This window comes from Elaeis guineensis, chromosome 12, assembly GCF_000442705.2.
Source record: "Elaeis guineensis isolate ETL-2024a chromosome 12, EG11, whole genome shotgun sequence".
Classification (NCBI taxonomy): Eukaryota; Viridiplantae; Streptophyta; class Magnoliopsida; order Arecales; family Arecaceae; genus Elaeis; species Elaeis guineensis.
In genome coordinates this window covers 20,580,645-20,608,052 of record NC_026004.2, presented here as the reverse complement: position 1 = coordinate 20,608,052, position 27,408 = coordinate 20,580,645, and the positions used below count along the sequence as shown (strand labels likewise).

General features: G+C 35.7%; 1 protein-coding gene across 7 annotated transcripts; it reads left to right on the top strand.

Annotated features, from left to right (window-relative positions):
- Positions 1-200: 200 nt before the first annotated feature.
- LOC105054731 (membrane protein of ER body-like protein) lies at positions 201-27,408 on the top strand. 7 transcript variants are annotated; one of them, XR_012135985.1, is made up of 9 exons: positions 202-586; positions 5,142-5,291; positions 6,043-6,615; positions 7,111-7,257; positions 18,173-18,394; positions 19,332-19,583; positions 22,180-22,241; positions 26,497-27,026; positions 27,129-27,408. XR_012135985.1 is itself a non-coding variant. In XM_073246972.1 (8 exons), exons 1-8 carry the CDS (start codon positions 394-396, stop codon positions 26,968-26,970), a joined length of 2,073 nt encoding a protein of 690 aa, XP_073103073.1. In that variant the 5' UTR covers positions 201-393; the 3' UTR covers positions 26,971-27,408. The 7 variants fall into 7 exon arrangements, 6 of the variants coding, with proteins under 6 accessions (XP_073103073.1, XP_073103074.1, XP_073103075.1 ...); XM_073246972.1 differs by having other exon boundaries at positions 201-586; positions 26,497-27,408; XM_073246973.1 differs by having other exon boundaries at positions 205-586; positions 18,176-18,394; positions 26,497-27,408.

The window sequence follows — 27,408 nt, the reverse complement described above, 5'->3', positions numbered from 1 at the left end:
ATAAGTTCGGCCATTTATAATTAGTTTGCACGTAATAAATATCATGTCATGACTCATGACTCGTGAGCTATAAATTTGGCAGTCAGCTTCCCACCGGTCTTTTTTTAAATTATTGCCACTGTATCACCACTTAAGAAGCACCAAAGCTTCCATCAAAACCTTGCAGAAAGTTCGACGCATCAAAATCAGAGTCATTCGCATCACAGCGGACAAAGACCCGAAATATGTTTTAGCAAAAAAAAAAAAAAAGAGAGACAAATAACAGCACAATTTTGGGTCCCAGAAAAATGGTTGGTCGGACAGTTCTATATAAAGGGCGACTCACAAAGAGGCTTCCTCAGTTCTTTGATTGAAGTGTTTGGGTGGGTGATTGCTTTCTTGGGGAAGGAAGTGATGGAGAAAGATAGGAAGTGGGAGGAGGCGGCTTTGGAGGAGGAGGAGGAGATTGGTGCCCTTGAAGTAAGGCAACGGAGGAGGGATGTAAACGCTAGGGAGAACGAGAACGACTCTTCAGAGGAAAAGAAAGAGGTGGTGGAAGCTGGCTTAGAGGGAGAACAAAGAAGTGTGTACTACGACAAAGAGCAAGGTAAAGCAGTCCTGGTTTGCTCTCCCTTTTTCCCCCGAAAGTTCTTAGCTTCCAAGAAGGGGTATATAAAATGACCGTAATACCCATAAATGCCTGGAATTCTTGCGGGATCCTTGGGCGGGCCCGGCGCAAATCTCGTACCTTACTGTGTCTTTTTCTTCCTCTTCATACCCAAATTATTCTTTTTTTATTGGAATAAAAACAAAAGCTTCCACTTGGTAAACTACTCCGAAGTGTGAAAATTTCCCCTTTTTTTCGTTTTTCTTTTCTTTATTTAATTTGAATTTCTATTACGGCCAAAGCAACCATGCAGGAGGTCTAATTTGTTATGGTGGTATCATCGCCATCAGTTTTGGGGCTCCGGAGTTCAATCTTTGTCGTTCGAAATATGGTTAATTTACATTGCTTTTCTGACAGCCAGATTCTTGGTTTTCTGCTAATTTTTGGACCAAGTCTGCTTTTTATTTGTTTAATGCACTTGCTTGCTGTTTCAACAACAACGATTAGGATGTTTCATCTACAATTGTCACTGATACTAGCACTTGAGAACCTTCTAGTTGCACATCTATTTTCATGTCATTCTTACTGGTATGGGATAAATTTCCGAGTGTGAAGATGTTCCGGGCTTATCGGCGACAATTCTTGGTATTGTTCCTTCCTTTTCTTTTCTCATGTTATTCAGTTTTCCATATGTTTGTAGGGATACTTTGATTTCTTATGCAACAGTGAGTAAGAATCTGTAGCATTTCTGTTGAGGGTAATGAGATTCTGTCTCTTAATTGGGATTGAATTAGACTAATGATTTCTTCCAAAAATTTCCCGATTTTCTTTTAGTGATCACCCTTTCTACCACTCCCTTTAGATTACCCTGCAGTATGGAATTGCTGATATTTTTCATGAATCATATGGGGAACACACCTCTCTGTACTTCAACGATATGATCCTTCTGAAGGTATCTCTGTTTTTACTTCAACGATATGAGGAACACATCTCTCTTTTCTCTTCCTCATTTACTTCGATGTTCATCTCAAAACGCTGCAGCGTCAGTTGACTTAAGACGCCTCTGCACACTGTAATCCTGCCTCCAACACCACTCAGTCCCCACCCCTCCCATGGCCAGCTTGCCCCAGTGCAACCTAACCCTAACGCCGGCCCCTTTTGCCTCACCCTTATCCACTGTAGCCCCAGCCAAAAACCTTAGCACTACCACCCATGGCCCCAACCAAAATCAGTTGCCTTGCTGTTGCCCATATAAGCCCTGAAAGGATCTTGGCTCCCTGTGCTGGTACTTACTCCTGAGCATGAATAAGATGCCATTTCTCCACCTAGTGCATCAATGTAGTACCTTATCATATCTGATAGATCTGTGAAGGTTGATTGGCTTCTCCAGTTTTTCTCTAATATCGTCGGTCTGAAGAGTCTCTTCTTTCCCCTATATAATGACGATCAAAGACTGGATTTATGTTGCTAATAATCTTTCTTTTGATAAGCGGAAGAACCGAAGAAGCATATTGAGAGTGATTGTCAATTGGTCTGAAAGTTCGATCTCCAAAACTTTCTAGTATTTTGTCTATCAAGCATGTTCCTAATACATTAATTCCTGCAAGGACATCTTTTAGTAACTGACTTACTGAGAGTCTAAGGAGGCATGTTAGATGTTTTTATTCTACTATATGCATGCATTTTCTAAGTATAATTCTCACCATATTATTCTTTGTACATGTATTTTGCAGCGCTGTCACCTACAAATGACCCATGCCATAACAGCATGTCGCATTGCAATGTAAACTAAAGTCTCAAAATTTCTAGCTTGATAAATAAAAACTTTGGATAACTCAGCGGATAGAAGCCTCGAGTAATCAAACTTTGGATAACACGATATCTATCAAGTGGCAGAAATTCATAAACTGCTGCAGTGTTATGCTGGCAAGCATCAGAAATAGGATGTCTTTTAATGAGAGGAAAATCTAAGAGAAGAATTAAGAAAAAAGTATGCAGTACTACTCCATGTCAACAACTTGAGGATACATAATGGTGTATTTTGAATAACCAGCTTTTGTTCACACTGAAATTTTAAAACTTGGTTTTAGTTTTGGTCTCCTGGATAGAGTTTTGGTGGTTCCAATGATTTCAACGGTTTCACTTCAGCTTTAGGAAGCACTGATACTTCAAATTACATGTTGTCTCCATATATAAATATGTATCTGATATTTGTATCAAGTATCCTATTTTTCAAAATTAAAACACTCAAGATCAAGGTTCACCATCTTGGTACCGGATCCTATGCCGGTACCATCCTATTACAGTGTCGGTATGTAGTATAGTATGGTTGTATGATATGGTACCATATACTGGTTTGGTACTAGCATGGTACTCAGTATGGTACCTAACTACCTACCAATAGGCAAACCTTGCCCTGGATACTTTTGAGATTTAGATACTTTCCCGAAACGACCAAAAATGCGGGGAGGCTTGGTTTTGTAGTTATGATATTAATTTTAGAATATGAAGTATGGTTTATGCCTTTATGGTCTATGGAATAATGACTAATTGATGAGCTTGTAAAAGTTAATGCTACTACATGAAGTATGGACTATGTTATTTTAATAGCTTACAATGTTTTATAGATGCTTTTTGATATACATGCATATCTGTTTGTATGAATGTATGTATGTACGTTTGTTCTTTATAACTTACATAAATATTTAAGTACATGCATATATATATATATATATATATATATATATATATATATATATATATATATATATATATATATATACATACACATGCATAATAAATATACATGTACACACACGTTGACATATCCTAGTAGCATATCCTAATTTTTCAAGATTTGTCGTGTCGACATATCCATATCGTGTTGTATTTCTATCTGTGTCTTGTTCTGTGCTTTATAGTTTCAAGTCTTGGAGTTTTAGGGTAAAATATCACAATAAAAATAAAAAAAAAGAAAAGAAAATAAAAGAAGATTAAAAGAAATTAAGGTAATTTTTTATCATTTGTTCTATTTTGAGTATCTAGGATCATAACTTGTATGGTTTGAGATCGAATGGCATCCCATTCAATGATTTCACTTTCAACATGTTTGCCTAAAATTATTATGCTATACAATGGAACAACAGATATATATCTGCCAGACTTTTCTCCATTTTGAACATTTCAAAGAGGAGATGGTGAGGAGAACAGTGTAGGCCTTATTGAAGAAAAATATCTGCCGGACTTTTCTCCATTTTGAACATTTCAAAGAGGAGATGGTGAGGAGAACAGTGTAGGCCTTATTGAAGAAAAATTTGGAATTTCACTTATTATTAAACATAACATTGATGAAATCATGCCGCTTAGAGCATGATTGATGAGTCACAATAACCAAAATGATGTGGTATCTTCTATACATGCAATTTTGAAACAATGTCATTAACTAACAGACTTCGATACAATGTCAAATTATGGCCATGCTTCCACTGGGTACTACAATTACATAATCATAAAAGCTATATTAACCTTTTATCACATAAGTTTACTTTTTAATTGTCAAAGTGACCGATACCTAAATCTTGGATAGCGACATCCTTTTATCTCCTCAATAGCCATGAGATAGCATTTTCATTACTATATTAGATTAGTAAGGTAGATTAGAAGTTGTCAAATGCTCAATACATGCAAAGAATGTTTTAGAGTCTACTCATAATCGGTTCAGGATGATGTTTAGAACATGGAGGCTTTATGACAACAGTTCTACCCCAAGAGCATAAAAGACATAGTAGTTTCAATCTGTTCAGACCAATGGCATCAGACATGTGCCAAAATTGACCAAAACTGGTTGAAACTACCAAAAGTGACTATGACCAGTCAGATTTCAATTGTTTTTCACTGAAATCAATCTAATTTGGCCATAGTGATTGGTTTATGCTGAAATGTAAAACCTTGGTTCACATCAATACACATAGATGTATACATGTCAGTACCTTTGAGAAGAGTATGTGCTCTGCAATAACTGACTGCCAAGATTTTATCAATGGAAATAATGATTGATGGATTTAGGACCTCCATGTAGACTTGTTAGGAATGCAGAAATTTGCAATATGAATAGACTATGATTAATTTCAATAGATTGATGAAGCTTATGCAACCAATAATTTTCTTTAGGGAAATAGCAAATTATAAGAGATCTAAAATCTGTTAATTCGAAGGAGGTGTGTTTGCATGCTTTCCTTTAGTCTTTTTTTATTGAATGTTTTCTTGGATGGTGGGGGGAGGGGAGGGGGGTGCTGCATGGAATATCCTTAATTAATAATTAGATACATAGCAGTATCTGTATGAGTTAGCAGTCTATTGTGATAGAAGTCTTGTTAATTAAATGGTTTTTCATATGTTTATTTGAACAGTTCAGAAAGTTGGTTAAGATCATTTACTTTAGGCATCATTTATCATGAAAACTTTATTTTAGAAAAAATTAAAGATCATGTGGTCCAGTTATTCTATTCTGGCGCCCAGTGAATGTACAGTTACTTTTATGTTTCTATGTCTGAAGGGGTGTGGAAGTGTCGACACTGCACTTGGACCTACCAATTGAATGGTCCCAGCAGACATCATATTCAGAATCATGAAGTCTATTGCCAAGTAGTGATGGATATTGAACCATTAATTCAGCTTAAATCACTTTTTGATTCACCAATTAAAGGTTAGTGATTAGATTTCTGAGAACTGAAGGTATTGCACAAAAAAATATGATCAAGTATGGGGTTGTATATACTAGTTTCTACAAGTTTTGACTTTGAAACTACTAAGTGCAGACACAGATATAGGATGCTGATATGACATGATATGGCTACTCTGATACAGCAAATATTGAAAAGTCAGCATATTGCAGCTTGGATTTGACAATGATTAACAGATGTTTTTACATAAGTGCAATCCACAAAGCATAAAGGTTATCATCATAGCATAGTCAATACTCTATCCAATAATATCAACATCTGCAAACTTAATCACTTAGTTATACTTCAGCACTTTCAGTATAACACAAAATAAAATCAACAGCACAGACACTACTATTAAGCATCTGTCATGTCCATCATTAAATGGTCAACATGCATGCTGAGGAAAAAAAGAAAGAAAGTCCTTCCACTCATCCCAAAAGTATCCAGGAAGTACCCATATGTACTCGAGAAGTATCCAAAGCCTTTTATAGTCTTCTAAAATATAATATACTCAAAATAATTATCCAACACATATCCTAGCTGCGTTTGACAAATATTGGTGTCTGATACATATCAAATGCAAACATAAACACATATGTATATTAGTATAAAGAGAATAAAAGATTAATCATCAATATTTTTCTATATCCAGATTTAGCTTGAAGACTAAGCTACTTCACCAGTTATTTTCAGGTGCAAATTAACAAATGTAAATATGTTGTGTGGCTGCAGGTGTTGAAATTACTCCTGAGGCAGCTCTGATGAAATTGGATAATGAGGACCAATTTGCTGCCGAAAAGGACGCAACAAATGGAAAAGTGTATTTTAGAACCAAAAAATTTCATGGCCAAGAGGATATTCCTGTTCAAGAAGCAAATAATATTTTAAAGAATACGAAGGTGGAAAATGGATCAAATTCACAGCATTATTCTGAAGGATACAGTGAAAATGAAATAACACGAAGTCAACATGAAATTGACGGAGACAAAGAAATTAAAATAGTAAAGAAAAGTGAAATAAAAGTATCAGACGTGGATCTTGAGAGAGTATTGGAAGAACAAGATACTCATGATTTGTTCTGTCCTAATTGTAATTCGTGTATAACTAGAAGGGTGATTTTACGTAAAAGGAAAAGGTCAGAAAGGAGTGCTGAAGAAACTGAATCTGATGCCTCGGAGAAGAAAACTCATAAAGTACCGCATGATGTGGACTCTAGCCTTGTTACAGCTGAAAAGACAGATCTGGATGATAGGGAACCTGATGTATTCAGATGTTTATCCTGTTTCAGCTTTTTCATTCCAACAGGTATGACCTTGTTATCTTTGTCGTTGTTTATGTGTTATAGGAAGTCTTCTCTGCATCCTCATGCATGCATAGATAAAAGACATCACTTTTCCATGAATTCTTTAATGGTCCCACTCAAAATGTTAGTTGGATATTGCACAACATGGACAGTATTGGGCGACATATTTAGTTGTTTTTAATCTTTTGATTGCCTGGATTTAGAGCTGGTTAGATGGGGCTGTCCTGGTTTGCCCATGGAATGGAATGGGATGGCTTTTAAAGGAATGACCTGATTTGTTCTTTGTTTGTTCAAGAATTTCTTTAGTTCTTCTGTTTTCTGCATCTGTTGAGGGACTTCTTTTCCTTAATAAATTAAAAAGCTTAATCAATTGGTATTTCAAGAACTAAAAATACTTATATTGTCACATTTGATTTTTAAATGCATTCGCAGTTGAGTTCCATTATAAGTAGATTTTTCCAAGGTAAATATCATGATTGTACTTATATTGTGAGCAGAGGGTGGTTTTAATATATTTCGGATTTTCGAAAAAAGAGAGGAAAACCAGAATCTGCAAAGTTCGCAACAGGTACCTGCGAAAAACATAAATTGGATTTCGTCTATTTTTAAATCAGGGACAAGCAAAAGAACAGAAAGTGAACTGGGTAAGTTTCTGCTTCATATTTGTAATTCTCATTGTGTAGGGAGCATTCACGTGGCATATCTTATAACAGTCTGTTATTCTGCTGTTAATGCTTGTAACTTAGACATGCATGATAACAGAATGGCTCCTTTTTCTGTTAAAAATTCTTTCCTTGTATGGCTGATAATACCTGATCAAATGATTATCAATTGAAAGACTCTTTGGCCATTAAACATGTAAACTAAGATTGATGCGATAAACAATTTGGCTAAGTTTGTTCTCACGTACTTGGAAACTTGCATCATGTACAGTTGTGAATTTCTGGCACTTGTAGTGCTAGGCCTGCTCCTTGTGGTTTTTGGATTATCTAGCAGTCTCAAGTTTCTGGAATATACTGTTGACTAACTATAAAATGATGTCAATGCTTGCAACATTAGAGATCCATGCTAGAAATTGCTTTTATCCAATAGGTCAGCATCAGATCAAATCAATTTGTTACAGATACAGAGATCATGCTACACTTTTAAATGGCAGAACTTGCTGCTGATGCTTCATAGTTCATACTAATCTACAATACCTTATTTTCTATGATATTTCATAGTGCGGCAATATAATAGCACATAGTTAAATGATCTTGATTTTATCTACCTGGTGAGATGGTGGGTGATTCTCAGCCTAGGATTCAAGTGCTCCTTTGCACAGCTGGGCCAGTGCCGCTGTGCCTGTGTATCACATTTCATGAGGTATCAACCCACACTGGTTTGCACAGATATATATGACTTGGTATTTTTTTAGTATTGAGTTAAAATATTCCTTTATATCTTTTTCTTTTCTTTTCTTTTTTTCTTTTGGCATGACACAACATGTCTTGATGTGCCAGCCACTGGCCAGCATGCCCGTTAGCATTAGCACTGTCACTTGAATCCAGGGTTGTGAATGAAAATTGACTTGTTATTGAGTTGAATATCAATTGAGGAGCTCAGATCTGTCTTAAGTTTTCTAATACTTACTTCCTGTTCTAGGTTATATTCTCCATCATCTTGTTATTTGTTCCTGCATGCTATTATCAGTGTTTGTTTAGTTGCTTTTCAGATGGACATCAATATATTATCTTGCCTTCACCTGACCATCATGTTGTTAACAAAGAAAGAGGAGCCAAACCAACTGATTAAAACCATGGTCAGCTTTTCTTTTTCACATGATGGTGGTCCTTGTTGATAACACAATATAGTATGACTTTTCTATTAACTAACCACTAGACATCAAAAGCTTAAGCTATTAGGGAAGGGGTCCACAATGTTTATTGGGCCTTAACATCCCACCTTGTTAGCCTGGACCCAAGATAAGAATGAGGCAATAATGAGTCAACTGGGAACAAATCAAGAGAAGAAAAGACTCAAGCAAATAAATGGGTAAAATAGCCCTGAATATGATTTGAATCCATGATCTTTGGCTCTGATACCATGATAACTAACCAATAGATCCCAGAAGCTTAAGCAGTTAAGAAAGGGGTCAATATGTATATTAGGCATTAAAGGTTCATATATGAAGCCCTTTACCTTATTACTTATATTTTGATGTGGAAAATCATGCAATATGATATATCAAAATTAGTAATCATTTCCTCATGTATGCCTTCATGCCGAAGCTTTTGAGACTTTAGCTGTATTAATTGTGCTTATGATCCCACTTGTCAACTTTCCACCAAAAATTTTGTGTCATTCCAGAGATTCTTATTTCTTCTAAGAGCAATGGGAAAGATATATTCTCCCACTTTGAGTACGGTTGTTAGGTATCACCTGATGGTTCATATTGCTCAAAAACTTGCTTGACTTCAGCATCTGCTCTCTTATTTGACCATAGCATCTTCATTTTACTACTACAACTAGAAAACTGTTAAAGGCTAGCCATTTTAGTTTTTCAAAGAAAAGGGCAAAGTACCATGAGAATGGCCATTATCTTTCATATCACAAAAATTTATGAACTCATTTACTTTCTATAATTAATAGGGGAGCTCTCTATCTTTAATCAACTATGTTATTGGAGAAAATGTTGTTTGCAAGGGCCTATGTAGAATTAATATGTACATACATGATAAATTGTTCATAATCATTTACTGCACACACACATGGTTTGTTGTACCAAAGTGTACCGCTCCCTATTAAGTGTACCATACTATATTATGGTGAGCCAATACTCCGTGGGGGGGCATATCGAGTGTTTATATCATGAACCGAGCTATATTGACATTGTACTGGAATGACAATAATACGAATACCAAAACTATTATTATGAACTAGGATTCGCTGAACCGTCTCGAATCGAATGGTTTGAGGCGTGCCGAACCATACTGATGGCTAATCGATGCAATTCGGACATCCGATTTAGAACACCGATGAAGATGGAGCAAGGGAGAAGAAAAGAGAGAAAGAGAAAGGAGGGCAGGGAAGAAAAAGAAAAGATTGGCAGTGGTCCGCTGAGGTTGTCGAAGGGCTGTCGAGACTTTCGGGGCTCCCAATCCTTTGAGAGATGTGAGAAGAGAGAGAGAGATAGCGAGATGGGAAGGGAGAAAAGAGAAAGAAGCAGAAGGTGGTGGGGAGACCACCGAGCAGCCGTCAGGTGGCTGTCGTGGCCGTCGGATGGCCCAAAACTGCCTTATGGCACCTTTTAAAAAATATGACAAAGCAAGGATGAATCCCTATTTCAAACCCGCAGCAGTCATAGGGCAATTTTGGGCCCTCCGACGGCCTCCACACCGCCTTTCGCTCCCTCCTCTTCTCTCCTTTCCCCCCTCTCTTTATCTCTCACTCTCTTCTCTCTTCTCGCATTTTCTTTCGTGAAGGATCGTGGAGGCCTCCACGGCTATCCAATGGCCACCGTCGGCCTCTCTTTCCCTCCCTCTCCCTCTCCCCCCTCTCTCTTTTTTCCTCTCTCGTTTATCCCTTGTTTCCATATCCGTTCGGATCCAGTACAGTCCAGTACAGAGGCATGCGGACTCGTACCACCAGTTGGCTGGCACAGGATCTAGTTTCGAGTCAGCGATCTTTATTGTGAACCTTGATAGACATATTTTTATGCAGGGAATTGTGTTCTATTGTGATTATATTTATAAACCTTTCTAATACTCCCATAATGGGACGGTACAATTGGTACCATACTATTCCAAATAGGTTTCTAGTATGCATTTGTCGGTACTTTGTACTGTACTATTTCCACAAAAAAACTGATACAAGATCTGATATTGGTATTTGAAACATTGATGTAGATCATATCATTGCTGTCCTAATATTATATAGCTACACCTTTGTAATTGGTCTAACACTTGCTCTTCACTTTGAGATTGTAAACTCATATCTTATAAACTCGATGATTATGACATATCCACTTATAATTTCATAAACTTGTTCATAATTGCATACTTTATTTGAAACGATCCTCTGATCAATGTTTTAAATCCCATGAGATGGAGGTGTCCCGATATCTCTATGGAACAAGATGCTCCATTGTTCAGTCATGTTCCATCCCGATAGTGTCACCTCCTGAATCCAACATCTGGATTGGATATGTGATGGCCGCATACTTCTTAGAACAAAATCCTAAAGAATATGTCAGGCCTATCCTTTTCTCAGTTCATCAATCCAACTCAGGCAGTGGTAGTAAAAATAAATCTCTAATTTTATTGATTTGAATAAAATATATGTCATCAATTTCTCATCATAATCAAGATCAAAATATTTATTCAGAAACAAATTAAATGAAATCCTCTAAGATCCTATGCTCCTCACTGCTTGGTCCCAAGCCCAATAGAATATTCCGGATCTGAAAAAAAAATAAAAAAAAAGGGTTGAGCTTAATGGGCTCAGTAAGTTACTAATATCTCTAAGGGATCAAACATAATTACAAATTCTTTTCCAAATAATAGTAATTTATAATAAATGTATAAACCAATATAATTTTGATTTTCAAAACATGTCGTGTAATACTAAGATTTCAAATCCTCTCTGTCTTCGATGACTATGGTCACGGTCAAATCCCGTGACAAGACACAGAAAAGATTAATCCCTGAATACAGAACATTCGATCTATCGACATGTACCAGTGATCAGTCCCACTGATTAGGCTCAGAAAAAAACTAGCTTTGATTCACAAGGTCATGATTAGCCCCGTGACAAGGCAAAGAGATTAGTCTTGAAAATAAATATGCAAATGCATCAACGTCTGCCAGCGATCAGTTCTGACTGGCTAGATCCAGAAGGACAAACTCTGTCAGTGATCAATTGCGACTGGTTAGGCTCATAAGAAATATATTTCTGACGTGTGGCCAATGATCAGTGATCGCTGTTATAGACGGTCAAAAATAAAATCTAACTCAAACTATATAAATAGGATGAGTCAGGATTGTATCCTCAAGGATCAAAGGGCTAAGTTGTGTTCAAATTAGAAAATAAAGTGAAGAATTAAGATTTTAAGATTTTGAAAAGACAAAAGAAACAAGTTTGACCGAAATAAAGTTGAGAAAATTAAATTAGAAGAAAGTGCCTCAGATTTTCGAATCCATCCTTTAATCACAGATTTGTATCTTAATTAAAATAATCTAGATCACTAAAAAGTACAAGCCTTGGTGATTAGAAAAAAATAAATTCATGATTAAATTCTAAGCATAGCTTATCTTGCTGAGGAATCGTATCTTTAGATCATGACTCGTTTCTACGTAATCATAAACTATTCAAAAATCTATCTCATGAAACAATAAAAACTACTACTTGAACACATGAATAAAATCATAGAAACTATTCATGTTTGCTAAATATTCAATATTATTTAAAAAGAAAAAGCTTTACGGTGTTCAAATAGTTGATTGCATAAGAAAAGAAAATACACAATAAAATCAGAAAATAAAATACAAATCTAAATTGAAGAACTTCATCTACTCTCCTGAAGATGAAGACTGCCATCCACGCATAGAGTCACTCCCTTCTTCCTCTCTCCTTTTCTTTATAATTTTCTCTCAATTTTTGTTCTTCTTTCTCTCTTCTTTCTGGATCCCTTTTTATAGGCTAAGAATCCTAACCATATTCAATCTTTTGATTCCTCCTGGATTCCTTTTCTTTCACGATTTTAATTCCCTGAGCCGCTGTTCTGCACATCCGTGTCTCAGGCCTCGTTCGGAACCCACTCTCTGTTGCATCGCGTATCAGGCCACGTCCGTGTCCTTGCCGTGTTAAGCCCATTGCTTGCATCAACCGCGTTGCATCTATGTGAAGATCCGCAAAGACCGCATTCAAATTCAAATAACGCTCGAAGCGTGCTCCTAGGCATCAGGCCATGAACCGCGCGCCACAAGTCCATTTCTTGCTCGCCCACTTGAAGCCCCAGGCAATTCAAATCTTGCATGCCAAATCTCACATGTGAACCAGCCAACAGCGCCCAAGTCTCAGCCTCTAAAAAATTAAAAGCCTACGGGTCCCACTCATAATTTTCCTCTTCACAACAATCAAAAATCAGACATTAAAAGTGTGGATCCCTCCAAACAACCGAGCCTTTTTTTTTTTTCTTTTTTTTTATTCATTGGGTTCTTGTCATGCGTCCATATATCTTCGTGTGTCATGCATCTAACAGGCTTGAATTTGGACTCGAACTTTATCTGCACGTGTTGAAGGGCCGTTGCTTGTTGTTTTACGATGAAGTCTTGATAATTAATTATTCTTAAAAAAGAGTATAAAAAGTATCAAATATTAAATAATAATGATTAAATAATAAAGATTTTAATATTTTTTATGTCGTATTTAATGCATAGATCACACCTCCAAACTTGAATTTTGCTCGTCCTCGAGTAAAGAAAAAAATTTAGAGCTAAGTACCATTTAGCTTTGAGTTTCGAATTTCATCAAGTAATTTTCAAAAGAGCTATTGATGTTCAGTAGAGCGTGAATGAGTTATGTAATTGGTGTATTAGTATCAATCAATATGGGAGTTAAGCCAAGAACACAAATCTTTTCTGAATTTTTTTCTAAATTGTCTCTATCTTTATCTCTAAATCGTCTAACTTTCATATGGATAAGTGTATTGTTACTTCCATCTTTTATTTATTTTTTTTTATATTTTTCTAACATTGTACTGCTATTGAGTATTTTAACCCCTTAAACTTTCTGTCTGACCCATGTAGCGAGTTTTCAGCCAATGACTCCCGAACCAGATAGCTTTAAGGCATTAGGTATAAAATATCCGTCAGACTTACTAACTCGAATCAAACAGGCTACGAGTTAAGATTAGCTTTACAATAGAGCTTCTTTGTCCTTCACACCTTTTGACGTGAAACTCAATGTTTGCTTAGGTAAAAAGATCTGGTTACTCAATGAGAAGTACTTGAAAACTCTTTTTTTATAAAATAATTTATTTTATGAAGAAATATATAGTTATTCTATACAAGTCCATTGGAAGTAAACTCTTCTTTGATACTAGTCGGAAGAATTAGAAGTGCTCACAGAAAAAATATTTATATTCTAGACTCAACTTTTTATTGGATTTTCTTAATACTTGATTCTTCGGTATCTTACAAACTCTCTGATCTATACATTAATTTACTTTTAAAAAAATTACTTGGTTCAACTCGATTTTTAAGTGTAATCGGATGCTTAAACTCTAAATACTAACTTATTCGAGGACTTAAAAAAATTTATTTTTTATATTTTTTATTCTCTCTCCAACTTAATCGATATTGTCCTTAATGGAGGAGAGAAAATAAAGGATGTAGACAAAGTGTAAGAAAAGGAGAGATGTCACTTGACCCAGATGTGTACTTGGTTCAGCGTGGCCTTCATGATTCCACTCAAAGTCTTTTCAAAATTAGTTTTCTCCCCAACTTAGTCCTAAACTTAAAAAGAAGGTAAGCTAATAATAAAAAAATTCAAATTTAAAAGCTGGGTTTCCTTTTAACAAGTGCTAAGTTTAAAGTCTTTATTCAGACTTTTATTAAGACTACTTCTAAAAAATTGGATTACCTCCCAACAAGCGCTAAGTTTAAAGTCTTTAGTCAGACTATGTTGATTTTTGTCTATCCGATGTCAAATATTGAATTGATAAATTTCAATGATTTTAGATTGCCGATCTCAGAAAGATAGCTTGCAACCCCATTATTGATAGATTCCATCGAGTTATTGCCAATTTCGGGAAGATAGTGCACAACCCCATTCTTAAACCCTTGTTTGTCAAGAATTTCTCCTATTTATTCTTCTAAAATGCTCATGAATTGAGCTTTTTGGTTAGGAGTAGAGTCTAATGCAATGGGTACCAAGACGGTGTCATTTGATTCTAAACATGCGTACTCAGATGTGACCAAAGGCGGCTTCAGTACTAGAGGAGGTGGTGATTCTAAAGAGAGAGCTATTAAAGCAGGTATTGATTCATATTTCTCAGTCCATGGGGGAGTGGTGCTAAAATTGTGCAGCTCTAATAATGTATTCACATTTTTAGTATTCCCCTTTAGGTCAAAATTGTCCACTCTAAAAGGATCCCAACATGTATGCATTGGGTCCTGAGAAATAATTTTAGGAGTAGCTTCCTTTATCACTTCTTTAGGTACATCCACCTCAAAACAATTTTTAGTTTGTATATTAGGCTATTCTATGATTTTTCTACTCCTAAGTGTCATCGCTTGGGTATGCTCTGGAAAGGTTTCATGGGTATTGGAGCTCTCAGTCATATATTGCTCCTTCATGTCACCTATGGGCTGACTACATAATTCTTCTTCCTCCCTCCTATTGAGTGCAGTAGCTAGTTGATCAATTTGAATCTCTAGCTTGGCTATGGACTTAGTGTGAGAGTGAAAAATTTGGGTGTTCATTTCTAGCCCTTCTAACATGTGTAACACTTTCTCTTCAAATGTCGAATTATAGGCACTTGAAGAGGGTTGCTGAACATTTTGATATTGGTATGCTGTATAAGTTTCCTCCGGATAGCTAGGTTCATGGTTAGACACTGGTTGTGGTGTCTAGGAAAAAATTGGATGGTTTTCCCAACCCAGATCATAGGTGTTGGCAAAAAGATTGTGACGAGCAGTCTGAGTTTGGGCCTGATAAGTAGTTGTGATGTTTAGAAAAAAATTGGATGGTTTTCCCAACCCAGATCGTAGGTGTTGGCAAAAGGATTGTGATGAGCAGTCCGGGTTTGGGCTTGATAAGTTTGCTTATGCGCAAACTCCCAAGATCGATATGTGGTTGGATATTCACTAACCAGGTGGTTGGAACTCGAACATATGTCCACACATGCAGAGATGAGGCAGGAGAGTGTCTCATATTCAATAGACGGTCAATTTTCTGGGACAACTCTTCTACCTTATTGTGGATATCTATGGAGTTTCCAACCTCATCGATTCCATCTCTATTGGGTTCATACATGGGTGTATAAGGGTCATAAGTATAAGAAGAAGGGGTAAAGTATTCCCTTAATTGGCAGAAAGGTTCAGCCTCAATGGGTGCAGCCATATTATTAGGATAAAACACAGATTCAAGCTTTTTATTGATTTTTTTATTTTTAGATTTTTGTTAAAATGAGAGAAAAGGATGAAAGAAATTCTAAAGATGAGAACCTAAAGAGTCCTAAATCTAAGGATAGCTGCGAAGAGTTTTATTAGGTTTAATGTTTGTAGGTTAGCAATCAAGTTATGCAAGCAATCCTAACTAATGGTTATCCTAGATATAGACAGCTCTTAACTGTTTCAAGATCGCCTTCGAGCACTCCAAGTAAAAGACTAGCCATTCAACTGATCAAGTAAATGTAAAGTTGGTGGGGGTCCCCCCATTGCTTTCTTTAGACATCAATTAAAATTGGTCAGATAAGCGAACGGAACCAATTAAATAACCACCTTCCTTCGGAACCTTGTTCCTAAACCATTTTTCTAGACACCGGTCAAAATAACTAACCCTAATCCGGTCTAACTCTTCGAGTTCCTTGTCTTATCGAGCTCGAGAGTCCTTAGGGGCCAATGTCTAATTGATTTTAGGTTAAAGGCTTGGGTTAATGCAATTGCAGGATGGTGGTTTGTGAGCTAAGAAAGGGTGATAAAATCTTCATCTTATCTTGTTTAGGGTTTGTGCCCTTAAGATGTATTATGAAGATGCTATGCAAAGAAACAAGATATCTAATTTTTTTTTTTTAATTTTTTTATTTTTGTTCTAATATCATTATATGTATTATGCAATTTTTTTATTTTTTTTGTGCGAAACAATCATGCCAATGATCTCCGGCAATGGCATCGAAATTTGATCGCTGTCACAGGCAGTCAAAAATAAAATCTAACTCAAACTATATAGATAGGATGAGTCGGAATCGTATCCTCAGGGATCAAAAGGCTAAGTTGTGTTCAAATTAGAAAATAAAATAAAAAAATTAAGATTTTAGCATTTTGAAAAGACAAAAAAAATAAGTTTGACAAAATAAAGTTGAGAAAAATCAATTAGAAGAAAGTGCCTCAAATTTTCGAATCCATCCTTTAATCACAGATTTGTATTTTAATTAAAGCAATCTGGATCACTAAAAACTACAAGCCTTAGTGATTAGAAAAATATAAATTCATGACTAAATTTCGAGTATAGCTTATCTCGCTGAGCATGAATCGTATCCTTAAATCACGACTCGTCCCTACGAAGTCATAAATTATTGAAAAATCTATCTCTTGAAACAATGAAAACTACTATTTGAACACATGAATAAAATCATAGAAACCATTCATGTTAGCTAAATATTCAATATTATTTAAAAAAAAAAAATCTTACAATGTTTAAATAGTTGATTGCATAATAAAAAAAAATACATAATAAAATCAAAAAATAAAATACAAATCTGGATTGTAGAACTTCATCTATTCTCCTGAAGACGAAGACTGCTATCCGCGCATAGAGCCGCTCTCTTCTTCCTCTCTCCTTTTCTCTACAATTTTCTCTTAATTTTTGTTCTTCTTTTTCTCTTCTCCTTGGACCCCTTTTTATAGGCTAAGAATCTTGACCATATTCAGTCTTTTGATTCCTCTCGGATTCCTTTTCTTTCTTGGTTTTAATTCCCTTAGCCGCTGTTCTGCGCATCCGTGTCTCAGGCCTCGTTCGAAACCCACTCTTTGTTGCATCGCGTATCAGGCCACGTCCGTGTCCTCACCTTGTTAAGCCTGTTGCTTGCATCAACTGCATCGCATTCGTGTGAAGATCCGCAAAGATCGCATCCAAATTCAAAAAATGCTTGAAGCATGCTCCCAGGCATCAGGCCATGAACCGCGTGCCACGATTCCACATCTTGCTTGCCCACTTGAAGCCCCAGGCCATTCAAATCTCGCACGCCAAATCCCACGCATGAACTAGCCAACAGCACCCAAGTCTCAGCCTCCAAAAAATTAAAAGCCTACGGGTCCCACTCAGCTTTGAAAGGAAGTGCATAATTCTTTTCTTGTTATTTAATGGCAGGGGAGCATCCTGAATTGATGGGAGCATCCCTTATCAGTTCTAGCCTATACTATGAACTGAACCTATTCACTTATTTTAAAGTTTTGAACACGTTTCAATTATCAAACTGAAATTCAAGAACAACATCCTATGAACTACCACTTGTTACTGAGCTGGTATTCTTTTAATGGTTTTTGAAATTTATAAATGCAATCATGGTTCTTTATATATTAGCAAAACTATTTTTTTGCATAACCTTTGTTGTAATGGCTTCATTATTAAAATGCCTTGAAGACGAAAAGTGGTCATTATATTAAATTTAGATCTTTCAGCCCTGCCTTCTAAATTTTCCTGGTTAAATATGCAATGAACCCTCCATGTACATATTGTTTCAAATTATGGCATATAACTTTCCTATGTTTGCTATTATCTGCATGTTTTAAGAAGCATGCCATTTTGATACTAATGGTACCATTGTGATGAAAATAATGAGTGTTATGTCATTAGCAGGAAGTACCCTCCCTGAAGAATCTCACACCAGCAGTAGCAGACAAATGGAGGATCCATCTCAGAGATACAAGCAGAGCACTGTGGCTCAACCTGTAGTCGAAGTTACATTACATGACCAATTTCAGATGAACAATGAAGAGAAGCTTAGTGACACCATACTAAATAATTATAGAGGTTTGTTATTGCATCCTCGGAGACACAATTGTGATCTTAAGCTAGGTGTGGAGGTTTTTCATGTTTCTTCTACTTCCACTATTTCCTGTTGTTCTTTTCCTTGATATCACCCACTAGAATTTGAGCCTCGGATTATGTATAGATGTGCCTTATGCTGCAAATATTCTTATTACCAAGGATCAAGATTTTAAATCCCATTGGACAGAAGTGTCCTAGTATCTCTATGGAATGGAATGCTCCACTGTCCCATCCCATCCCGACAGCTATCCCGGTAGATATCCAATGTCTCTTTCCCCTTGTTCTTTCCTTTTTTTCTTTCTTTTTTTTCTTTCTTTTTTTCTTTTCTTTCTTTTTCTTCTCCCTTCCTTTTTTTTTCCATGCATTCTTCTTTCTTTTTCTTATCACTTTCTTTCTTTTTTTTCCTTTTTCTTCTTCTTCCTCTTTCCTTTCTTCCTTCTTTCCATCCTTTTTGTTTCTTCTTCCTCCCTTTCTTTCTTTCATTTTTCTTCTTCCTCTTTCCTTTCACCTTTTCCCTTTCTTTATCTTACTTTCTTTCTTTCCTCTTTTTTCTTTTCTTCCTATATTGATGGGTTTCGGAGTCCCGACCCTGTCCCAATCCTATTTTCTCACAAAGTCACAAGAACGGGAAGGGACAGCCAGGATGCCTCTTGTCTCGCTAGGACATAAAATCTTGCTGCTTATTGAAAACAAACTTTATTCAAATTTATCCAATTGGCTGAGCAATTGATAATCAAGTAAACAACAGCACAAAAGCTTAAATATAGGGTAAAGATACACTGAAAACAGAAGCTTCTTTTTGTGATCCCTAGAATATAATTCAGTAGAAGGGATCTTGTGAACATCATGGCTACATGATGCTGATTGCTCCCTATGCTTGAAATACACTTGCATGAATCTTTGAACAAAGGGATGGTAAGACTTGTCTGTTGTTTTGCTTACATTCTGTCATATGATAATACAGGAGATGATATCATTCAGGTTCCTGAGATAGGAAGCACTTTAAGTGATGAAAGTATTCATGGTCCACTAGTACCTGCTGTTGTGGTTCCACCACATGCTGAGATTCAGATTCCTGAGTCTGAGCAGAGTGTTAGAGAAGCTCAAGGAAAAAATGACTGGGATGTGCTGAAAAGCATTGTCTATGGGGGTTTAATTGAATCTGTGACAAGCCTTTCTGTTGTATCATCTGCAGCTGGAACTGATGCTTCAACATGTAAGTACCAGTATTCTTATTACTGAAATAGGAAGTTAGCCACTTTTAGTTTAATTTTGTATAAACATTCGATGTCATCTAAATGATAAGCAGTAGTGATTATCAGTTACCTTAAATTTGTTGCAGAGTAACATTTATTACACATTTGGAGTGCTCTATCTATCCCTTTTTCTAAAATATGTTAATTGCTTCGTACCTATTATTAAATTATTTTTTTTTATCATATAAATTGATTGTGGATTATCAACCACCCAAATAAGAAAATATAAAGTACTTCCATATCATGTTGTCTTGTTTCAAAGAAGTTGAACCAAAGGCTAGATGATAAGATGTACAGATATAGAACTGTGAAGTATTTTTGCTTCATGTACCAGATCGCTTTTTTGTGAACTTGGAAATCATGTGACATTAACGTGAAGGATTATGGCTAGCAAAATATAGCCTTATCCAAATATATGGAACTTTGGTCTGATTAGTCGTGTGGTTGGTCAAGCTTATTTGTTATTCTAAGATTTTCAAGAGCAAATATTCTTCTTACTGCTCATGAACATGACACTCATACTACTCAGATAGGGTAGTTCAGCACCAACCTTCGCTCTGATACAAAAATTATTGCAAGAAAGAGCTACTAGTAGATCTTAACACTTAAGGATAGTTTGATGGTAGGATTTTCAGCTTGTGTAAGCTAGTCATAGACCTTGCAGAACTAATAGGTTCTTGAGTTCAATTTTTGTTCAATCTAAGTTGTTGATGGCATAACTTTCCAGGCTTTATCCTGAAATGTTTCTTACCAATGCAAAAAGAAGGATGTAAATTGATCTCATTTGTTCCAGGACCTATTAGGAAAGAAGTTATCAATCATATCCAAATCCAACTTCTGCTGATGAATCTACAAATGAGTTCCCATATTCCGCTTTTTAACATGTGGCACGCAAGTTTCAAAACCCTGCATTTTCTTTGGCATGTAACCTGTGAAGGGAGTAGTCCTATGTAAACAGAGTTGCCCCACTGCAGGAGTACATGATTTGTTCTACTCATCTCTGAGCTCCTCACATCCAGTCAAAGAAAATTCAATCTCTTCTTTTTTATAATCATCACAAAATCTCATGTTATCAAGTTGGTTGAGTGCTGACAATGTCCAATTCATTTAAAACATGCTAGCTGATTCTCAGACATCCTTTTGTGTGCATAATTTTAAAATGTTTTGAAATAGGATAGTGGAACAGCTGAAACCCTCAACGATACATTTCCAGTGGATCAAAAGAGACAACCTCCAAAACAGATTTGATACAAGTCAGTCGATCATTTTAATTTCTGGCCTAAGCAACCCTCAACAGCACAGTTTTGGCATTTTGCTGTGTTGCTTGACTTGGATCCTCTCCAGTTCAACCCTGAACTAGAGAGGATCTGAACTCCTCACTCTTAGGTCCATTTAACCTGCCCAGGCCACTGGAAATAACATAGACCACCAGAAAGGATCATGTAAAGCTTTGTTCACCCGGGATAAACACTATTATACATCCTGTTTTCCAAAACAAATTATTTCCACAGAACAGGGAATCAGTAATCTGTCTATCATTAATTTATCCAGATGTCACCTATTGTGATATAAATATATAATAGCCTTTCTGTTTCAGTAAGTTCCAGCTCTACAATTTTCCCTAATTGGCTTACACATTCATGCGATTTGAGCTTCTGAATATAGCACCAAATTCTTCCCTACCTCATGGTCCCACTCTTGGATCATTTCCTAAACCCTTCTTCAATACAGGCTGGATGCCTACTTGCTCTTCATGTAACATATGGATACAATAAGTTCCATATTTTGTTGCTGTTTTTGGTACGAGTGTCAAACCTCATGGAAGAAGTGGAGGATTGGCCTTAGGTACATACTGTTTTGGAAAAGTAAGTCCAGGCTATGAAAGAAAACCCAATTCATATAAAGAAAGGAACCTTAATTGAATAATGGAAGGATCATCATTTTTTGTTGTAACTGAAGTTGTTTTTCTTTTCCTCCTTGCTTTAAGAATATATGCCTGTTTTCACTCCCTTATGATACCAAATTGAAATCACCAACTTAAAAAAAAAAAAAAGAATCAGTTGAAGTTACCAATCTCTGTGTACCATCTCGTTACTGCTAGAGAAAACTCATTTCAAAATAGTGAGTGATTTTCATCTCCTCTCTCTCTCTCTCTCTCTCTCTCTCTCTCTCTCAATATCTTTGCATAATCAACCACTGTTAAGTGTTATACAAATATTCCATACTATTGAAGTTTTAAAATTAGTAATAGAAAGAAAGACCATTCCCATGGTAAAGTATTTCAGAGTGAAGGCCAATTCCCATATCTAAGTATGTTAGCTTGATTATAAAGAATTAGGTGTTTACTTTATAAAACTGAACATTTCTACATCAATATATACAGTCTTATGTTTGTGTGGGATCTTAGCTGTTTAATAACAGACCAAGATAATTAGAATATACTCCTTTATAGAAAAATATGCATATAAACCTGATTTTCCTTATTCCTTTGGCTTGTATTATTCACTTTATTTTCTATAAAGCTGAAGGTCATATGATCCTTTCATTTTCTTGCAGTGAAAATTGTTGCTTTGGGATTGGCAAACCTGGCTGGTGGATTCTTTGTAATTGTCCATGATGTAAGTAGTTTCTCTAGCCATTTTTGCTTAAAATCTTGTGTGTGAAGCCTGAAAATTTGTGCTTGCAGTAACACTACTTTTGTTCTATAAGTCTTACAAGGTGAGATTGATTAAAGGTAATAATCAACATCTATGGATGGTAAAAGCATATTCATGAACTGTTAGAAAGAATCATTTTCTATTAAAGAATGTACGTTTCTGTTCATCATTCTACGATAAAGTTCTTTATCTCTAGAGGATTGCTAGAGACAGTGATCCAGTTATCCAAAGCACTCTCTCAAGCGGAACCCTGTGTGTCCCGTGTAATATTCTTATATCACGATATAAGGTTGTATAGCTAATAGGAACTCACTGGTGTATGAAATAGGTAGAAAAGAACCTGCAGAATTGTATCTACAATGATAAATGAATGTGTAGAGAATTTCTGACCATTGCTGGATATAAGTGGAACATGCATATAGAGAGCATAGGAATAGCATCAATGTGGGATGGGACAGAACTAGCTGACATGGTATGAACATGGCTGGAAGAGTTGCTTAAGTGTATATAAACAAATAACAAGAGGAAGAAGACCTAGCATAACATGGTTGGAAGTCGTGGGAAAATATAAATAGAAGCTTTAGTAGCACTAATGACCTAGTACATTGTACCAGTATGTATCAGGCAATACTATGCTATACCGGTATGTATTGAGCAATACCATACTGTGCTGGTAGCGAACTAGTATGCGGTATAGGGAGTATTCGGTATGCTGAACTGACCCTATACAGGGCATAGTAATATAAGGTCCATTTCGAGATTGTGAACCTTGCAAGAGATGTTTTTTAACAAAATTCATTAATAAAAATGATAATAAAGCTAATCCTAGATAGATAGGACCAAGGTCCCTGTATCGGTACCGGATGGCGTACCGATGCCGGACCGGTACGATACCGACGCCAGACTGGTACGGTACCGATGCCGGACCATACCGACACATGGTATGCTTCGACATACCGGTTCGGTACAAATACAAAATTTTTTTTCCTCTTCATTTTTTTTTTGGGTGTTCAAGTTAATAATTCATAAATACAACCCCAAAATTGCATTATATTGCATTTTATTGACATATTTAGGTTCAATTTTGAGTTAGGTAGCGGTACAAAGACTCTTGATCCAAAATTTCAAATATATATTTGTTTACATTATATTACAACTATGTTATCTTAAAATTAAAGAAAAAATATATAAAATATGTATTAAAATGTATCTAAACGTTTAAGTACAAAGCACAATAACTGATATACTAACCTCAAGATGTACTCTGCATTTAATTTCTCGTCAAGTATCTGTGACGCTCGTAGATATCTGGATGATCAAGATAATCTGGAGAGACATCAGTCCAACCTTTTATCCAAGCTGCATCGTACTCTTGAATATTCATCCCATAAGGCATCTTATCTGAATTGTAAGACATCTCAGATCTCTCACTCAAACTCTGGCTCTGAGAAGTATCCTCAGGATGATGATACGACTGTGGAAGAGTCCATCCAAATATGTCGGTAGCAAAATCTGATCCGTAAGATGCTTCAGGCTGCATAGGGTGGTAATCACTAGAAGACGATGCCTCAGATGCACCATATCCATATAGATCATAAGGTGGCTGCGGATAATAGAATCCATAATGCGATGATGATCCAGATACATCCATGGATCCTACTCCACATGCAAGATCATCTGCAACTGCATCGTATGCTGGACGACTTCTAGGAGCCTGTTGTCTATATGAAATCGACTCCTTATGGTCTCTACCGACTCGTCCACCATGATCCCTATCTTGTGTGGCATGTGTAAACTGGGGCTCACCGATAAATCGAATATCACTTCGTGGCTGTATCTCATAAATAGTGATCTTCGATCCTCCAGTTTCTTCCTGATCATCAGATCCATTGCTACTACTACTTGTATCATCATCACTCTCTCGTATTCGAATCTGAGCCAGATAGCTCTTGTACTCTCGCGAGTGGTGCACGTGCAACTGTCTTTTCTTTTCTTCCTCTTGTGCCCCTCTGTTATTTTGAATTAACTGTAAGATAACACTAATTTTGTATATTTTTTATTTGATAATAATTTTTACTATTTAAATATTTACAAAAAAAATTTCAAAAAAATCTCAAGTTAGATTCAAATATTTTAATTGCTTAAATCATTCAAAATATTATTCTCAATTGCATACCAAACTCTGATTTTTTATTTTTTATTTTTTAATAATTTTTGTATAAATAAATATATGTTAAAAAATAGTTGATTAATTAAAGTCAACGAACGTCATGCTCTAAATTTTTTTCTTATAAATATCTGCAAGTATAACAAAACATAATAGTTTAATGATAATTAAAAAATATATATATAAATTTAAAATAATTTTAATAATAATTTTAAAACTTATAAATTCAAAATAAATATATTATATGCTTCAAATAATATTTTTAAATTAACTAAAATATAACACTATTTTTATATATTTTTTATTTTATAATATTTTTTTATTATTTAAATAATTATAAAAGTATTTTTTTATTTCAAATATTTCAAAAAAAATTTTAAGGTTAGATTTAAGTAGCTTGAATCATTCTAAATATGATTTCAAAACTCTGATTTTTTTCTTAAAATTTAATTTTTTATTAATTTTTAAATGAATAAATATATAAAAATATTTAAAAAATTAATAATTAATAAAAATTAATAATTTTGGTATCATCATGTAGATCTTCCAAAAATCTATCACATATAATTAAATCATACCAAAATCACAAAATTTTGGCATGATTTCCTCTTATTTTCATACTTCCTCATTTTTATCCTATTTTTAACAACAAAAATAAAAAAATAAAATATTTACTAAGAGAATAACATATTATCTTACCTCCGATCAAAGACCAGCCTCTCCTCGAACCACTCTTGCAATTTGACGGAGTTTTTTTCTTTTTTTCTAATTTTTCAGAGGTCTCAACGGTTTCATTAAGACCAAAGCTCCTTCAGGAGTTCTCTGAGACTTCTCAGAGAACTCTAGGCACTGGGCTGCCACTTAAAAACAGCCCAGGCCCCACTCCCCTCCCCACTTTTTCACGTGGGGTTGTCAGCACGGTTCGGTTCACGTCGAATCGGTGCCAAACCATTTCATACCGCTCGGTTTTGGGCGGTATGGACCGGAACCGCACCGAACCGGATGGTTCGGTGCTGTTCGGAGGGGTTTTCCAAAAAAATCCCCCGGGCGTCGGTCCGGTTCTGTACGCCCCGTATCGGGTGGTTCGGCCCAATACGGCGAACCCTGGATAGGACAATGCGATGGTTAGGGTCATGGTTATGGAATTCTCATCTTTGGACATGTAGAGATATGATAAAAGAAATAACATCACCTTTGATACACTTCTGGGAGTTATAATCACTGACATGCTATCCTTATCCAATCAGCCTATCTACATGGAATTGACTTTATGGATCAACATATGATTCCTCAATGCATGAAATCTGCTTAATTATAGATTTCAATGGGTTTCTACATAAACACATGTAAGTGCTATATATATATATATATATATATATATATATATATATATATATATATATATATATATATATATATATATATATATATATGTATGTATGTATGTATATATATATATGTATGTATGTATGTATGTATATGTATGTATGTATGTATGTATATGTATGTATGCATGTATGCATGTATGGATGCATGCATGCATAGGCTCTTTTTGCTACTAAAAAATTTTTTTTGTAAAAATTGTATTTTATAATCCAAAGAGAAGAAGTTGACTTCCTGAATAATCCACTTCCATGGCATAAAAGGATGGAACTTGTTATCCAATAAAAGACTGGTAAGCTGATGTGACAAATAATTGAAGTAAAAAATTTAGCATTAGAATGTAACCAATTAGAAGTATACAGAGGGTACATGCGAAATTTGTGCATTAAGTTGATTCACAGAACAAATTGAAATTTCATGAGATTATTGAAATCTGTTGCTTTTTTAGTTCCATTCTCTTACAGTTCTACTGAAAGAGTTTGAGCCAGCCGATCACCGTGGATAATTTCTTCTTAAAATGTGTCTGAATATGATTTTCAAATTTAAAAGTTACTACTTAGATGAACATCTTTCGGTGCTTATAAGCTCAGTTGAACATATTTTTCTAACAGATTTTCAAACTGAGTGCATGAAAATTTCTCTTACATTTTGGTTTTTGCCAAGCAGCTTTTTGAACTAAGAAATGCTCAAGATGAAGCTACTGATCAAAAGGGTGAACCAGCTGGTCGTTACTGGGAAGTTCTTGGGAGAAGAGCAAATTTCAAGCTGCATGCAACTATAGCCATATTATCATACTTATTAGTTGGGATCATGCCACCTCTTATTTATGGCTTTTCATTCCGAGAAAGCAACAACACAGAATACAAGCTTATAGCTGTTGCTGCAGCAGGTCTCCTATGCATTTCATTACTGGCTATAGGGAAGGCCCATGTTAAGCCTCAGAAGGCATATATCAAATATCTATTGTCATACCTTAGTCTGGGCGTGTCAGCATCTGGCCTTTCTTATGTAGCTGGGTTGATGATCAGCAGACTCCTGGAGAAGCTTGGTTTGTTTGACAGTAATGCATCTGTGTCTGCACCTCCTTCCATTATTCATAGAGATATAAGCTCAACAGTTCCGGCATGGGCATCCTACTGAATGAAACCAGAAGCACGTTACCTTATGAAGTCATTTATTTATTGGCGAATCCATTAGTAAGTTTACTCCCATTTTTCACCGAGGATGGTAGGAAATGCTGTGGCTTTCATCTGACATGTATTTTCTGATGGTTTGTGTACTGTGGCGAAACATTTCAGTAATAAGCTGGAACGTGAGATAGTCATGTTCATCGCATAAAGATTGTGGAGCATGATGACCGCTATTTCTAATGACAATCAAGCATGATGAGAGATCCCAACATATGATGGACCTATCAGTTTTGTCTTGAGGAACTGGACAATGAATCTTCTAGGTTATGCTTGTGCCCTAGTTGTTCATGCAAGAGCAATTTTGTATTGTTAAGAGAGTTTAAATGGCATTTCAATTCTGTATTGTTGGCTTGTTGATCCCACTTCATGTTGATCCGCACAGGTTCAA